The 18,010-nt window shown below is 44.0% G+C and overlaps 1 protein-coding gene across 1 annotated transcript in view; it reads left to right on the top strand.

The window, feature by feature from the left end:
• LOC139545995 (mucin-22-like) overlaps positions 1–17,466 on the top strand; it is a 62,422-nt gene extending 44,956 nt beyond the window's left edge. Inside the window, exon 3 of the mRNA XM_071354259.1 lies at positions 15,360–17,466. Within this exon, the coding sequence (XP_071210360.1) occupies positions 15,360–17,466 (2,107 nt within the window). The remainder of the gene's footprint in view (positions 1–15,359) is intronic.
• Positions 17,467–18,010: the final 544 nt, after the last annotated feature.

The following is an 18,010-nucleotide window of genomic DNA, read 5'->3' as shown; positions in this document are numbered from 1 at the left end:
AGGATATGTTGTTTGGAGTCAAGGATATGTTGTTTAGAGTCAAGGATATGTTGTTTAGAGTCAAGGATATGTTGTTTAGAGTCAAGGATATGTTGTTTAGAGTCAAGGATATGTTGTTTAGAGTCAAGGATATGTTGTTTAGAGTCAAGGATATGTTGTTTAGAGTCAAGGATATGTTGTTTGGAATCAAGGATATGTTGTTTGGAATCAAGGATATGTTGTTTGGAATCAAGGATATGTTGTTTGGAATCAAGGATAAGTTGTTTGGAGTCAAGGATAAGTTGTTTGGAATCAAGGATATGTTGTTTGGAGTCAAGGATATGTTGTTTGGAGTCAAGGATATGTTGTTTGGAGTCAAGGATATGTTGTTTGGAGTCAAGGATATGTTGTTTGGAGTCAAGGATATGTTGTTTGGAGTCAAGGATATGTTGTTTGGAGTCAAGGATATGTTGTTTAGAGTCAAGGATATGTTGTTTAGAGTCAAGGATATGTTGTTTAGAGTCAAGGATATGTTGTTTAGAGTCAAGGATATGTTGTTTAGAGTCAAGGATATGTTGTTTAGAGTCAAGGATATGTTGTTTGGAGTCAAGGATATGTTGTTTGGAGTCAAGGATATGTTGTTTGGAGTCAAGGATATGTTGTTTGGAGTCAAGGATATGTTGTTTGGAGTCAAGGATATGTTGTTTGGAGTCAAGGATATGTTGTTTGGAGTCAAGGATATGTTGTTTGGAGTCAAGGATATGTTGTTTGGAGTCAAGGATATGTTGTTTGGAGTCAAGGATATGTTGTTTGGAGTCAAGGATATGTTGTTTGGAGTCAAGGATATGTTGTTTGGAGTCAAGGATATGTTGTTTGGAGTCAAGGATATGTTGTTTGGAGTCAAGGATATGTGGTTTTAGAGTGAAGGATATGTGGTTTTTCGGAGTGAAGGATATGTGGTTTTTCGGAGTGAAGGATATGTGGTTTTTCGGAGTGAAGGATATGTGGTTTTTCGGAGTGAAGGATATGTGGTTTTTCGGAGTGAAGGATATGTGGTTTTTCGGAGTGAAGGATATGTGGTTTTTCGGAGTGAAGGATATGTGGTTTTTCGGAGTCAAGGATATGTGGTTTTTCGGAGTCAAGGATATGTGGTTTTTCGGAGTCAAGGATATGTGGTTTTTCGGAGTCAAGGATATGTGGTTTTTCAGAGTCAAGGATATGTGGTTTTTCAGAGTCAAGGATATGTGGTTTTTCAGAGTCAAGGATATGTGGTTTTTCAGAGTCAAGGATATGTGGTTTTTCAGAGTCAAGGATATGTGGTTTTTCAGAGTCAAGGATATGTGGTTTTTCAGAGTCAAGGATATGTGGTTTTTCAGAGTCAAGGATATGTGGTTTTTCAGAGTCAAGGATATGTTTTGTATAATTCTACAAAGTCCTTGGAAAAAAACATAGACCTATTTTAGTTTCCCTTACAATAAAAACATTACAGTCCATCTAATCAACTAGATCTGAGTTATAGTTTATTCAGAAAGTCCAGTTACAGCTTCATTTGACAAAGTAGAAATTAATAATATAATAGTAATATTAACAATATAATCAGCCAGGTCACAGGTCAAATTAGTTGCTGTATTCCTAAACAAAAGCACCAGTGCATGAACAATTCTAAAGGATTGTTTGCATAAAGAAATATTTGTATCAGACACTGTAATCTTCCCTTATACCTGTACCTTTCACATGAATCAATCTCATCTTCTCTTTATGCTTTGGGTCCACAGTCCGCACACAGCTTCGGGGCTTTGTGTGAGCAAGCCCCACAAACAAATCGGTTGCACTACACACAGTTTCCATGGGCCTTGTTTCGAAGTGCACCTGCCGCAGGTGTCGCATAATCTCTCTGAAGCATTTGAATTAATTTCTACCCAAACCGTGCCATGCCTCACAGACTCCTGTCTCTCCGTGCCATGCCTCACAGACTCCTGTCTCTCCGTGCCATCCCTGCCAGACTCCTGTCTCACCGTGCCATCCCTCCCCAGACTCCTGTTTCACCGTGCCATCCCTCCCAGACTCCTGTCTCACCACGCCATCCCTCCCAGACTCCTGTCTCACCACGCCATCCCTCCCAGACTCCTGTCTCACCGTGCCATCCCTCCCAGACTCCTGTCTCACCACGCCATCCCTCCCAGACTCCTGTCTCACCGTGCCATCCCTCCCCAGACTCCTGTCTCACCGTGCCATCCCTCCCAGACTTCTGTCTCACCGTGCCATCCCTCCCAGACTCCTGTCTCACCGTGCCATCCCTCCCAGACTCCTGTCTCACCGTGCCATCCCTCCCAGACTCCTGTCTCACCGTGCCATCCCTCCCAGACTTCTGTCTCACCGTCTCAGTTGGCTCTGTTCTGTTTTTTCTGCGGCGAGACTCAGGCAATCGGAGGGGGAGGTTCGAATTCAACATCAGAATCAGACGAAAACTCTTCATCGGCAAAGTCAATTACTCCAACTCATCTAAATTCTGTAGCATTTGCAATGCTGTCAGTGGGTCCGTTCGTTTAGTTGGGCTTGCCATTGTGAAACTACACACGTTGTATGTGGTACTCAGTGTCCGATTGGACTCTATGAGGGGAACCATTTCCCATCTTTCATAATAAAATTACTAGACCGCCCACAATACACAAATCTTCATCAGCGTTACACTAATGTTCTAAATGAAATGAAGTCAAATTGTATTGGTCACATACACATACTGTATTTAGTAGATGGTATTGGTCACATACACATATTTAGCAGATGTTATTGGTCACATACACATATTTAGCAGATGTTATTGCGGGTGTAGCGAAATGCTTGTGTTCCTAGCTCCAACAGTGCAGTAATATCTAACAATTCACAACAATACACACACATCTAAAAGTAAACATTATTAAAGTGACCAGTGTTCCATTATTAAAGTGACCAGTGTTCCATTATTAAAGTGACCAGTGTTCCATTATTAAAGTGACCAGTGTTCCATGTTCCGTTATTAAAGTGACCAGTGTTCCATTATTAAAGGGACCAGTGTTCCATTATTAAAGTGACCAGTGTTCCATTATTAAAGTGACCAGTGTTCCATTATTAAAGTGACCAGTGTTCTATTATTAAAGTGACCAGTGTTCCATTATTAAAGTGACCAGTGTTCCATTATTAAAGTGACCAGTGTTCCATTATTAAAGTGACCAGTGTTCTATTATTAAAGTGACCAGTGTTCCATTATTAAAGTGACCAGTGTTCCATTATTAAAGTGACCAGTGTTCCATTATTAAAGTGACCAGTGATTCAATATCTACGTACATACAGCAGCCTATAAGGTGCAGGGTTGAGTAAACGGGTGGTAGCCGGCTAGTGATGGCAATTTAACAGTCAGATGGCCTTGAGATAGAAGCTGTTTTTCAGTCTCTTGGTTCCAGCTTTGATGCACCTGTACTGACCTCACCTTCTGGATGATAGCGAGATGAACAGGCCGTGGCTCAGGTGGTTGATGTCCTTATCTTTCGGGCCTTCCTGTGACATCGGGTAGTGTAGTGTCCTGGAGGGCTGGCAGTTTTCCCCCAGTGATGACGTTGAGGGAGAGGCTATTTTCCTGCTACCACTTCGCCACATCCTCTTCACCCTGCAGTCAAATTATTTGCCGCTGATGAATAGGCATAACACAAACTCATCATTACACTACTGTCTTTGTAAATTAAAACAACCTCTTCACCCTAATCATTCAGTTAGGCCTAATTTAAATTCAATGCATGATTATCGCCCATTCAGCCATTTGTTATTCATTCAGTTAGGAGAGAGAGACTCATTAGCGCCTGGCTGGGAACCAACGTCCTACAGAATATGTCTTGGAGCCTGGCCGGGTACCAACGTTCTACAGAACATTGTCTTGGAGCCTGGCCGGGTACCAACGTCCTACAGAACATTGTCTTGGAGCCTGGCTGGGTACCAACGTCCTAGAGAACATTGTCTTGGAGTCTGGCTGGATACCAACGTCCTACAGAGCATTGTCTTGGAGCCTGGCTGGGTACCAACGTCCTACAGAACATTGTCTTGGAGCCTGGCTGGGTACCAACGTCTTACAGCACATTGTCTTGGAGCCTGGCTGGGTACCAACGTCCTACAGCACATTGTCTTGGAGCCTGGCTGGGTACCAACGTCCTACAGAACATTGTCTTGGAGCCTGGCTGGGTACCAACGTCCTACAGAACATTGTCTTGGAGCCTGGCTGGGTACCAACATCCTACAGAGCATTGTCTTGGAGCCTGGCTGGGTACCAACGTCCTACAGAACATTGTCTTGGAGCCTGGCTGGGTACCAACGTCCTACAGAACATTGTCTTGGAGCCTGGCTGGGTACCAACGTCCTACAGCACATTGTCTTGCAGACTGGCTAGGTACCAACGTCCTACAGAACATTGTCTTGGAGCCTGGCTGGGTACCAACATCCTACAGCACATTGTCTTGGAGCCTGGCTAGTTACCAACGTCCTACACCACATTGTCTTGGAGCCTGGCTGGGTACCAACGTCCTACAGCAGGAGCCTGGCTGGGTACCAACGTCCTACAGAACATTATCTTGGAACCTGGCTGGGTACCAATGTCCTACAGAACATTATCTTGGAACCTGGCTGGGTACCAACGTCCTACAGCACATTGTCTTGGAGTCTGGCTGGGTACCAACGTCCTACAGCACATTGTCTTGGAGCCTGGCTGGGTACCAACGTCCTACAGCACATTGTCTTGGAACCAGGCTGGGTACCAACGTCCTACAGCACATTGTCTTGGAGCCTGGCTGGGTACCAACGTCCTACAGCACATTGTCTTGGAGCCTGGCTGGGTACCAACATCTTACAGCACATTGTCTTGGAGCCTGGCTGGGTACCAACATCCTACAGCACATTGTCTTGGAGCCTGGCTTGGTACCAACGTCCTACAGCACATTGTCTTGGAGCCTGGCCGGGTACCAACGTCCTACAGAACATTGTCTTGGAGCCTGGCTGGGTACCAACATCCTACAGCACATTGTCTTGGAGCCTGGCTGGGTACCAACGTCCTACAGGACATTGTCTTGGTGGGTTAAGTTGGGAATAGGTGTGAAAAAGAAGGTTGTAAATCCTTTTCTGTTCAGGGAAGGAGCAGGACATAGCTATGTTTTTAGGCTGTTTTTTAAGTTACAAAATCAAACGTCAATGGCCGTCAGCCTATGGAGGGTCTAGTGTTAATGCACCAAATTGCTGGAACAAAATTAAAAATACATTTCGTCTTGATGTTCTGGTACGTTTAAAGGATTTATTTGTGGAGGAATGTAAGTGTTTGTTTGGGTGATTTATGGTGTTTTATTGGTGCTTACAATGACTGTGTTTTGCTGTCCTTTAATGTGTGTGTTTATAGCTGCTCGTCGATCATCTCATTCCCAAATCATGGGAATTAATATGGAGTTGGTCCCCACTTTGAGCTATAAAATCATCCACTCTTCTGGGAAGGCTTTCCACCCCCAATTAATCTAATTAACATAATAATACAATCCCCATCAAAATTAGTCAGTTTAAAGTAGATGTAACGTCTGGAGAGTGATGGGTGTGGACGCAGAGAGCAGAAGGTGGATGGGAAAAACGCTTTTAATGTCCTTTCGTCAAGTAACCAGTTACAAACACGGGTGAAGCCCAAAACACAGGTGCAACAAGCCCAAAACCATAGTTATTAAAAATACCGGACAGCGAAAACCCAAAAGAACACAAACACCACATACGTCAAAATAACAACAAGCCCGCACAAACACCAGCGGGCTAAGCAAACTTAAATAACACCCATCCCAAAACCCCAACAAGGAACAGGTGAAAACAATTAGACAGAAACAAACGAAAAGGAAAGAGGGATCGGTGGCAGCTAGTAGACCGACGACGACGACCGCCGAGCGCCACCCGAACAGGAAGGGGAGCCACCTTCGGTGGTATTCGTGACAGTAGAGATATCTGCTTGAAATAAATGGCAGAGCTACAGCGTTGTTCGTCAGACCGGGAGACATCACGAATAATCGGTTGTCTCGCAAAAATGTCTGTAGGATCTGAACGATTTGGCTTACTAACTTTGGTGCCTGGAGGTTAGAAAAACTAGACTCTCACGAACACGATGGTGTTCTCCGTTTTGCTCTACGACCCCCACAAGTGTCACAGGACTCGTCTGAAGGAAACACATATAAATGAATGGTAGCATGCAGATATATATAGATATTAAACATTAATTTGATGGCAACACATATAAATGAATGGAAGTATGGAGATATATATAGGATATTAAACCTTTTTAAGCCTTTTTTATCTCCTACAGTGGAGGCTCCTCCTCAGAAGAAGAGGAGGATCATCCTCCTCAGTGACTTCCATAAAAATAAAAGTGAAAGATTAAAAAAGCGTTAATTTTTTTGATAAAACTGTACTAAATACATTCACATCACCAAATAATTGATTAAAACACACTGTTTTGCAACGAAGGTCTACAGTAGCCTCAACAGCACTCTGTAGGGTAGCACCATGGTGTAGCCGTTTGTATGCGGCTGCTTTGAAAGTGAACTGTGTTTGCGTGTGATCAGAGGTGTATTCATTCGGCCAGATTCTGTTAAAAAGTCAACGGGGATAAACATAAATTTGTCCAATAGAAACTCTCGTTTGCAACTGTTGGACTAATGGTTAATTACACCCTAGATCAGTTAGATGCAGGCAAGAGTGCGCAAGTTTTTTTTAAATGTGTCGCTGTCTGTCACCTCGATTACAAAAAAATGACCTCGACCTGTGCAACTATGTTGTAAACGTTCATTCATAGGCTAGGTTGTAGCAACCTCATGATGGGTAAAGGCTATCATGTAGCAGCCTAAACCTATTGATGCAATTTTAAATGGCACTGACCACCACTGATCTCCTAGATATGGGACAGACACTTCAAAAATGTATTCCTTATGATAAGATTTTTTGACATTTACGAATGTGTTATTTAATGCTTGTCCGTGGGCTATAGTAGTCTGTTTATTTTTATACATACAAGGGTCCTACATTTAGAAATAAAAAAACGTAATAATTTTAATATGCTGACTAGAGCATTTCTCTCTTCTTCCTTCCTGTAATTTGTATTGGGTGGGTGCTATATTCTGAGACATGCACAGATTACATACAGTACAGCGGGGACGGAATCTGGATACATGAGGTGGAGAACCACTGTCATGCTGCTGTACATTGTCCCAAGATGCACCGAGATATTAATATATTGACTGAATATTACAGTGCTAGAAAGCATTTCGCATGTATCTGGTTGTTTTGTATTCATTGCCTCCTCCTTGCCTCCTCTTCTCTTCTTCATTTCCAGTGTTTCGCATTCAGTACCCCTTGTTTTTTGTTTTTTTCCTGAACAATACACAGAAATTATTGATTTGACACAGAGCGTTTGGTTGTCATTACACACAATAATAACCAACAATGAACTGTATGCTGACGTAGCATTACTCTGCTGACTTGGTTGTGAAAGTGGCCAAGTAACACAATAGCACAAGCAGTTAGATGCAACAATGTCATTTAGTTTTATCACAATCACAATGTGGAGTGGATATAGTGAAGTTGAAGGATATAGTGAAGGAAATAAAACAAGGATACAGTGAAGGAAATAAAAACAAGGATATAGTGAAGGAAATAAAACAAGGATACAGTGAAGGAAAGAAAACAAGGATATAGTGAAGGAAACAAAACAAGGATACAGTGAAGGAAAGAAAACAAGGATATAGTGAAGGAAAAAAAAACAAGGATATAGTGAAGGAAATAAAAACAAGGATATAGTGAAGGAAATAAAAACAAGGATATAGTGAAGGAAAGAAAACAAGGATATAGTAAAGGAAATAAAAACAAGGATATAGTGAAGGAAAGAAAACAAGGATATAGTGAAGGAAAGAAAACAAGGATACAGTGAAGGAAATAGAAACAAGGATATAGTAAAGGTAAGAAAACAAGGATATAGTAAAGGAAAGAAAACAAGGATATAGTGAAGGAAAGAAAACAAGGATATAGTGAAGGTCTTGCAGTGCATAGTGAAAGAAAGGATTGCTTTATCAGCACACAGTACCTACTCCTGTTCCAGTGTGCCTCACCTCATTCTTTCTCTTTCATTCTAACTTGTCCTATTCAGATTTCCACAAATTAAACCAGACTGCAGCCCTTGATTGTAAAATGAAGGCAAAGCGTTGGCCTCTGTCTCTCTCCCCTAATTTGATTCCTCATTTTCTCTCTCATTATGAGAATACAGCAGGTGGTAGGTGGAGAATATTGCAGTTTAATAAAGCTTCATTTCACAGCTACAATGCTGTCGCAAAGCCATGGCGTTGTGCCTATAGTTTATTTTAGTGTAACGTCTTAAGTGCTGACGTTATGCTTTAGGCTTTATGCTGGCGTTATGGCGCCGTTATACCGGCTTTATGCTGGCTTCCTCATGGGGAAAATTATTGTGTGAGCTAGGGCTACAGTGTGAAGATCATATTCAGAGTGGCTGGCTTTGTGCACAATCATAATTAACACATGCTCTCTATGGCCTGCCTGTATTCTACACGATCAAATCAAGTCAAATCAAATTGTATTAGTCACAGTATACAGCAAGTGTAGACCTTACAGTGAAATGCTTACTTACGAGCTCCTAACCAACAATGCATTTTCACAAAAATACAGATAAGAATAAGAGATCAAAGAAACAAGTAATTTAAGAGCAGCAGTATAATAACAATATATAGAGGGGGGTGCTGGTACAGAGTCCATGTGCGGGGGCACCGGTTAGATGAGGTAATATGTACATGTAGGTAGTGTAGTTATTAAAGTGACTATGCATAGATGACAACAGAGAGGGGCAGTAGTGTGGAGAGCGGGGGAAGGGGGGAAAATGCAAATATTCTGGGTAACCATTTGACAAGATGTTCAGGAGTCTTATGGCTTGGGGGTAGAAGCTGTTTAGAATCCTCTTGGATCTAGACTTGGCACTCCGGTACCGCTTGCCTTGTGGTAGCAGAGAGAACAGTCTATGACTAGGGTGGCTGGAGTCTTTGACAATTTGTAGGGCCTTCCTCTGACACCGCCTGGTATAGTGGTCCTGGATGGCAGGAAGCTTGGCCCCAGTGATGTACTGGGCCGTTCGCACTACCTTCTGTAGTGCCTTGCTGTCGGAGGCCGAGCAGTTGCCATACCAGGCAGTGATGGAACCAGTCAGTATGCTCTCAATGGTTCAGCTATAGAACCTTTTGAGGATCTGAGGACCCATGCCAAATATTTTCAGTCTCCTGAGGGGGAATAGGTTTTGTTGTGCCCTCTTCACGACTGTCTTGGTGTGTTTGGACCATTCTAGTTTGTTGGTGATGTGGACACCAAGGAACTTGAAGCTCTCAACCTGCTCCACTGCAGCCCCGTCGATGAGAATGGGGGTGTGCTCAGTCCTCTTTTTCCTGTAGTCCACAATCATCTACTTTGTCTTGATCAAGTTGAGGGAGAGGTTGTTGTCCTGGCACCACACGGCCAGGTCTCGGACCTCCTCCCTATAGGCTGTCTCGATGTTATCGGTGATCAGGCCTACCACTGTTGATACTGATACAGTAAATACTGTAACAGGGCCTGTATTCAACATAATACAGTATGTAGCAGGGCCTGTATTCAACATCATACAGTATGTAGCAGGGCCTGTATTCAACATCATACAGTATGTAGCAGGGCCTGTATTCAACATCATACAGTATGTAGCAGGGCCTGTATTCAACATCATACAGTATGTAGCAGGGCCTGTATTATACATTATACATTATGTAGCAGTGCATACCTGTGTTGTGTAACTTTGTGGGTTTAAAATGTATTTAATTGTCGTTTTTGTTCAATTATATTCATAAAATACTCTGTATTCAAAGTGGGAGAAAAATTCGACCATTTATTAAAAATTTATGATAAATAAAACACTAATATCTTGATTAGGTAATTATTCCCCCACTTGAGACAATACATGTGATAGATTTCAAGTCTTGCCGTAGATCTTCAAGCCTATTTAAGTAGGCCACTCAGGAGCATTCAATGTCATCTTGGTAAGCAACTCCAGTGTACAGTCGTGGCCAAAAGATATGAGAATGACACAAATATACATTTTCACGAAGTCTGCTGCCTCAGTGTCTTTAGATATTTTTGTCAGATGTTACTATATAATACTGAAGTATAATTACAAGCATTTCATAAGTGTCAAAGGCTTTTATTGACAATTACATGAAGTTGATGCAAAGAGTCAATATTTGCAGTGTTGACCCTTCTTTTTCAAGACCTCTGCAGTCCGCCCTGGCATGCTGTCAATTAACTTCTGGGCCACATCCTGACTGATGGCAGCCCATTCTTGCATAATCAATGCTTGGAGTTTGTCAGAATTTGTGGGTTTTTGTTTGTACACCCTCCTCTTGAGGATTGACCACAAGTTCTCAATGGGATTAAGGTCTGGGGAGTTTCCTGGCCATGGACCCAAAATATCGATGTTTTGTTCCCCGATCCACTTAGTTATCACTTTTGCCTTATGGCAAGGTGCTCCATCATGCTGGAAAAGACATTGTTCGTCACCAAACTGTTCCTGGATGGTTGGGAAAAGTTGCTCTCGGAGGATGTGTTGGTACCATTCTTTTTTCATGGCTGTGTTCTTCTTAGCTACAACAGAGCCTGGACTCCAACCCAGAATCTCTGGTGCCACACGGGAGGCCATAGGCAAGTCAGTTAAGAACAAATTCTTATTTTACAATGACAGCCTACCCTGGCCAAACCCTACCCTAACCCGGACGACGCTGGGCCAATTGTGTGACGCTCTATGGGACTCCCGATCACGACCAGTTGTGTTACAGCCCGGGATCGAACCAGGGTCTGTAGTGATGCCTCTGGCACTGAGATGCAATGCCTTAGACAGCTGCGCCAGTCGGGAGCCAATTATGGGGTATTGTGTGTAGATCAGTGACACACCAGCTCAATTTAATACATTTTAAATTCAGGCTGTAACACAACACAATGTGGAAGAAGTCAAAGGGTATGAATACTTTCTGAAGGCCACTGTACCTAACATCATAAGGACAGGATTCATAAAGCTTCGCAGAGTGGAGAGTGGTGCTTTTCTAGGATAAATGTAGCCTTTGAGATCATCACGAATAAGATTACATTGACAGAGGGGGACCCCGAAGTTTTCGTCACGTTCATTAATTTGTACATTGGCTTAACGTGGCTAATTTGTTCAAAAACAGCGTGCTATACAGTAATTAGTTAGCGTCAGAGAAACGGATCATTCTAGGCTGTTGTAGCCTACGCTGCATTAGAGTCAGAGAAACAGATCATTCTAGGCTGTTGTAGCCTACGCTGCATTGGAACTTCTTTTGATCTCACAGAGAGAACAAGTCTCTAATCATGTGTGGTTTGGGGTTGATATCCCCACCTATCTATCTGTCTGTCTGTCCTACCCTATCATTTCCCAGGTTAATCAGACTCTTCAGGCTTCTGGCTGTAAGGACTCTTGAACCTCTCGGTATATTCAGAGCATCCCATCCATCTACTGCTGATTGTGCCTTAGCCGTAATACCTCAAGTATTACCTGAAGTACCTACACAGGACAAGTTGGGCTGCATTCTGGTCTTGAGTCTAAAAGGGGAAATCAGAGTTTGTCTCATCTACATTACACAGAGCTCACCAAGACACAGACTGGGTACATTGTTGATTAAAGGTTTGAGGAGCAGCAGCGGGACTGTCTGTCTGTCTGTCTGTCTGTCTGTCTGTCTGTCTGTCTGTCTGTCTGTCTGTCTGTCTGCCTGCCTGCCTGCCTGCCTGCCTGCCTGCCTGCCTGTCTGTCTGTCTGTCTGTCTGTCTGTCTGTCTGTCTGTCTGTCTGTCTGTCTGTCTGTCTGTCTGTCTGTCTGTCTGTCTGTCTGTCTGTCTGTCTGACAGTAAGTCATCGTAACCCTGACAGTAAGTCATCGTAACCCACACAGTAAGTCATCGTAACCCTGACAGTAAGTCATCGTAACCCTAACAGTAAGTCATCGTAACCCTGACAGTAAGTCATTGTAACCCTGACAGTAAGTCATTGTAACCCTGACAGTAAGTCATCGTAACCCTGACAGTAAGTCATCGTAACCCTGACAGTAAGTCATCGTAACCCTGACAGTAAGTCATCGTAACCCTGACAGTAAGTCATTGTAACCCTGACAGTAAGTCATCGTAACCCTGACAGTAAGTCATTGTAACCCTGACAGTAAGTCATTGTAACCCTGACAGTAAGTCATCGTAACCATGACAGTAAGTCATTGTAACCCTGACAGTAAGCCATTTTAACCATGACAGTAAGTCATTGTAACCCTGACAGTAAGTCATCGTAACCCTAACAGTAAGTCATCGTAACCCTGACAGTAAGTCATCGTAACCCACACAGTAAGTCATTGTAACCTTGACAGTAAGTCATCGTAACCCTGACAGTAAGTCATTGTAACCCTGACAGTAAGTCATCGTAACCCTGACAGTAAGTCATCGTAAGCCTGACAGTAAGTCATCGTAACCCTGACAGTAAGTCATCGTAACCCTGACAGTAAGTCTTTGTAACCCTGACAGTAAGTCATTGTAACCCTGACAGTAAGTTATCGTAACCCTGACAGTAAGTCATCGTAACCCACACAGTAAGTCATTGTAACCCTGACAGTAAGTCATCGTAACCCTGACAGTAAGTCATTGTAACCCTGACAGTAAGTCATCGTAACCCTGACAGTAAGTCATCGTAAGCCTGACAGTAAGTCATCGTAACCCTGACAGTAAGTCATCGTAACCCTGACAGTAAGTCTTTGTAACCCTGACAGTAAGTCATTGTAACCCTGACAGTAAGTTATCGTAACCCTGACAGTAAGTCATCGTAACCCACACAGTAAGTCATTGTAACCCTGACAGTAAGTCATCGTAACCCTGACAGTAAGTCATCGTAAGCCTGACAGTAAGTCATTGTAACCCTGACAGTAAGTCATTGTAAGCCTGACAGTAAGTCATCGTAACCCTGACAGTAAGTCATCGTAACCCTGACAGTAAGTCATCGTAACCCTGACAGTAAGTCATCGTAACCCTGACAGTAAGTCATCGTAACCCTGACAGTAAGTCATCGTAACCCTGACAGTAAGTCATCGTAACCATGACAGTAAGTCATCGTAACCCTGACAGTAAGTCATCGTAACCCTGACAGTAAGTCATTGTAACTCTGACAGTAAGTCATTGTAACCCTGACAGTAAGTCATTGTAACCATGACAGTAAGTCATTGTAACCCTGACAGTAAGTCATTGTAACAGTTCAGGACCAGTCACAAATGTTTGGTGCTGTCTTCTAAACCAAGCTCCTCTTGAGTATCAAACATCAGCAGCAGCCCCCGGACGTTTAAACGACTGTCTACCTCTGTCCCAAATGGCACCCTATTCCCTATACAGGGCCCTGGTCAAAAGTAGTGCACTACGTAGGGAATAGGGTGCCATTTGTGATTCATGAAGACTTTGTCTTGTCAACGATGTGGGAGGGCTCAAACCCTTCGAAGTGACCAAGCGTTTAACCCAGATCTTACAGGGTAGATCCCACACAATACAGGCCACGTGCGGTCTAATTGAATATTCAGCTAATAAGGGAAATTGCTGTCTGAGAAATCAAACACAGGAGTGTGTCCCGCACGACGCCCTATTCCCTGCGGTGCGCTACTCATAGAGCTCTGGTGAAAAGTAGTGCACTGCGTAGGGCATAGGGCGCCGTGTAGGACGCACACCCAGGTGTTCTCTTGGATCTTGTCTGGAGCACCCGGCGCTGATACATTAATAAAGATGGAGCTACAACACAAAAAGAACCTGAGAGAGAGACAGACAGCGAGAGAGAGAGAGGCAGAGACGATGAGAGAGGTAGAGACATAGGGGCCTATTCAAATAGCTACACAAAGAAATGGGGATTTGCTCCGTGGCCAAATGTCTTTCTTCATTCTTAACTGGCTTTTTAGAAATGAGAAGAGGAGTTTTTTTTTTCGGGAAAAATTTAAATCTAATTTCTTCTTTTGCATAACCTCCGTGACACCTATTCATTTACTGGCAGGTTGGATGCCCGGCCTCATACATAGCCCTCCTTATAGTCTCTGCTCTTTTGATCACAGGTTGGGTGTTTGATACCATTGAACTGAAAGAAAGTGGTTGAAAACAATATCCTGTTGCAATTCTGAAATACACTCGGTGGCCAGTTTATTAGGTACACCACACAGTTCACGAAAATGATTTTGCTCCTACTCGATATCGAGTCACGTGGCTGTGGTTTGCTATATAAAAACAGGCATTCAGTTACTGTTCAATTAAACGTTAGAATGGGCTAAACAAGTAACCTAAGCGACTTTGAGCGTGGTATGATATTTAGAGCCAGGCACAACGTTTCCAGTATCTTAGAAACAGATGGCCTCCTGGGCTTTTCACACATGACAGTGTCTTGGATTTACCAAGAACGATGTGACGACAAAACGCAAAAACATCCACTCAGCGGCAGTCCTGAGAGGTCGAAGGAGAATGGCAAGAATGGTGCAAGCTAACAGGAGAGCCAGAAACAGCAGTCAGGCGTACAACAGTGGTGTGTAGAACGGCATCCTGGAACACGCAACTCGTCAGTCACTGGTCACAGATGGGCTGTTGTTGCAGATGACCACACCGGGTTCCACTCCTATCAGCTAAAAAACAAGAAGAAGCGACTCCAGTGGGCACGCCATCACCAACACTGGATCATTTAGGAGTGGAAAAACATAATCTTGCCTATGGCCCAATCTGGCCTGGTGTCAACGGTACTGATGGCGGTGGTGTAATGGTGTGGGGAATGTTTCCCTGGTACACGTTAGGTCCCTTGATACCAATTGAGCAACGTTTCCACTCCCCAAAGAATTCAGGCTGTTCTGTAGGCAAAGGGTTGTCCGACCCGGTACTTGATGGGTAAAGCTAATAAACTGGCCTCTGAGTGTATATAACCCCCAAAATGATGGGGGTGATGCTTACTTGTAGAATATTTTTTAAATTAAGTATATTCCCTTTTTGTCATTGGGGGAATTTTGTAAATCACTATTTTGTTCTTGTATAATGGATTGATATTATATTGCCCTTTCACCTATATGTCTAAGGTGATTTGCTCTCACTCCGATATAATTTAATTTGCATTTGGGGCTAGGACTCTAAGCAAGCAGTGATCATACACTAAACTTTTTTTACAGTTTTACTCTAATCTGCTCTTAGCTTCCATTGTCCTTTATCATTCACATTATCTATTGTATGCCCAGATGTTTCCAGACATCTATTTACATGGTTTAGTTGCTATACAACAGGGAACCTCAACACCCTGCCTTCAACAACAGGGAACCTCAACACCCTGCCTTCAACAACAGGGAACCTCAACACCCTGCCTTCAACAACAGGGAACCTCAACCCCCTGCCTTCAACAACAGGGAACCTCAACACCCTGCCTTCAACAACAGGGAACCTCAACACCCTACCTTCAACAACAGGGAACCTCAACACCATGCCTTCAACAACAGGGATCCTCAACACCCTGACTTCAACAACAGGGAACCTCAACCCCCTACCTTCAACAACAGGGATCCTCAACAACCTGCCTTCAACAACAGGGAACCTCAACACCCTGCCTTCAACAACAGGGAACCTCAACACCCTGCCTTCAACAACAGGGAACCTCAACACCCTACCTTCAACAACAGGGAACCTCAACACCCTGCCTTCAACAACAGGGATCCTCAACACCCTGCCTTCAACAACAGGGAACCTCAACACCCTGCCTTCAACAACAGGGAACCTCAACACCCTGCCTTCAACAACAGGGAACCTCAACCCCCTGCCTTCAACAACAGGGAACCTCAACACCCTGCCTTCAACAACAGGGATCCTCAACACCCTGCCTTCAACAACAGGGAACCTCAACACCCTGCCTTCAACAACAGGGAACCTCAACACCCTGCTTTCAACAACAGGGATCCTCAACACCCTGCCTTCAACAACAGGGATCCTCAACACCCTGCCTTCAACAACAGGGAACCTCAACACCCTACCTTCAACAACAGGGAACCTCAACACCCTACCTTCAACAACAGGGATCCTCAACACCCTGCCTTCAACAACAGGGAACCTCAACCCCCTACCTTCAACAACAGGGATCCTCAACACCCTGCCTTCAACAACAGGGAACCTCAACACCCTGCCTTCAACAACAGGGAACGTCAACACCCTTCCTTCAACAACAGGGAACCTCAACACCCTACTTGCAACAACAGGGAACCTCAACACCCTACCTTCAACAACAGGGATCCTCAACACCCTGCTTTCAACAACAGGGAACCTCAACACCCTGCCTTCAACAACAGGGAACCTCAACACCCTGCCTTCAACAACAGAGAACCTCAACACCCTGCCTTCAACAACAGGGATCCTCAACACCCTGCCTTCAACAACAGGGATCCTCAACACCCTGCCTTCAACAACAGGGAACCTCAACCCCCTACCTTCAACAACAGGGATCCTCAACACCCTGCCTTCAACAACAGGGAACCTCAACACCCTGCCTTCAACAACAGGGAACCTCAACACCCTGCCTTCAACAATAGGGAACCTCAACACCCTGCCTTCAACAACAGGGAACCTCAACACCCTACCTTCAACAACAGGGATCCTCAACACCCTGCCTTCAACAACAGGGATTCTCAACACCCTGCCTTCAACAACAGGGAACCTCAACACCCTGCCTTCAACAACAGGGAACCTCAACACCCTGCCTTCAACAACAGGGAACCTCAACCCCCTGCCTTCAACAACAGGGAACCTAAACACCCTGCCTTCAACAACAGGGATCCTCAACACCCTGCCTTCAACAACAGGGAACCTCAACACCCTGCCTTCAACAACAGAGAACCTCAACACCCTGCCTTCAACAACAGGGATCCTCAACACCCTGCCTTCAACAACAGGGAACCTCAACACCCTACCTTCAACAACAGGGAACCTCAACACCCTACCTTCAACAACAGGGATCCTCAACACGCTGCCTTCAACAACAGGGAACCTCAACCCCCTACCTTCAACAACAGGGATCCTCAACACCCTGCCTTCAACAACAGGGAACCTCAACACCCTGCCTTCAACAACAGGGAACCTCAACACCCTGTCTTCAACAACAGGGAACCTCAACACCCTACCTTCAACAACAGGGAACCTCAACACCCTACCTTCAACAACAGGGATCCTCAACACCCTGCCTTCAACAACAGGGATCCTCAACACCCTGCCTTCAACAACAGGGAACCTCAACACCCTGCCTTCAACAACAGGGAACCTCAACACCCTGCTTTCAACAACAGGGAACCTCAACCCCCTGCCTTCGTCAACAGGGAACCTCAACACTCTGCCTTAAACAACAGGGAAGCTATTTGGAATTGTTTTAAGAAAGTCATATCAAGGATCATTTAGCTCAAACTTAAATCTGTGAGTTATGAGAAATATACTTGTTTTTTGTTGACTTCTAAATCTTGATGAATACTTCAAGTGTTTTAGTGCTAGCCTGTACGCTCAAGACTTGACCCATATCTGAACAGAATCTCATGAACATGTCGGTTGTTTTGCTCTAAGATGCCCACAGGCCTCACAAGACTAGTCTGAAGGTCCCCCGGTAACAGTTGAAAAAAAATTATGGAAATACTGTATATATGGAGACTGTTCAGTGCCAAAAATAAGGGGTTAAATACATGTTAAAAATATAACAAATGTTTCCTAATCCTCTGTGCAAAGGTGAGACTCTCACAAACACCTGCATATCAGTTATTTTGCTCTAAGATGTCCACAGGCCTCAGAAGACTCGTCTGAAGGTTCCCCGGTAAGAGATGAACAAATGTATGGAAGTACTGTATATATGGAGACTGTGACAAGAATAGTGACAACAATAAGGGGTTTAAAATGTT

Source organism: Salvelinus alpinus, chromosome 19 (assembly GCF_045679555.1).
Source record: "Salvelinus alpinus chromosome 19, SLU_Salpinus.1, whole genome shotgun sequence".
NCBI lineage: Eukaryota > Metazoa > Chordata > Actinopteri > Salmoniformes > Salmonidae > Salvelinus > Salvelinus alpinus.
Note: the sequence above shows the minus strand (reverse complement) of the source record. Positions and strands in the feature narration are given on the sequence as shown.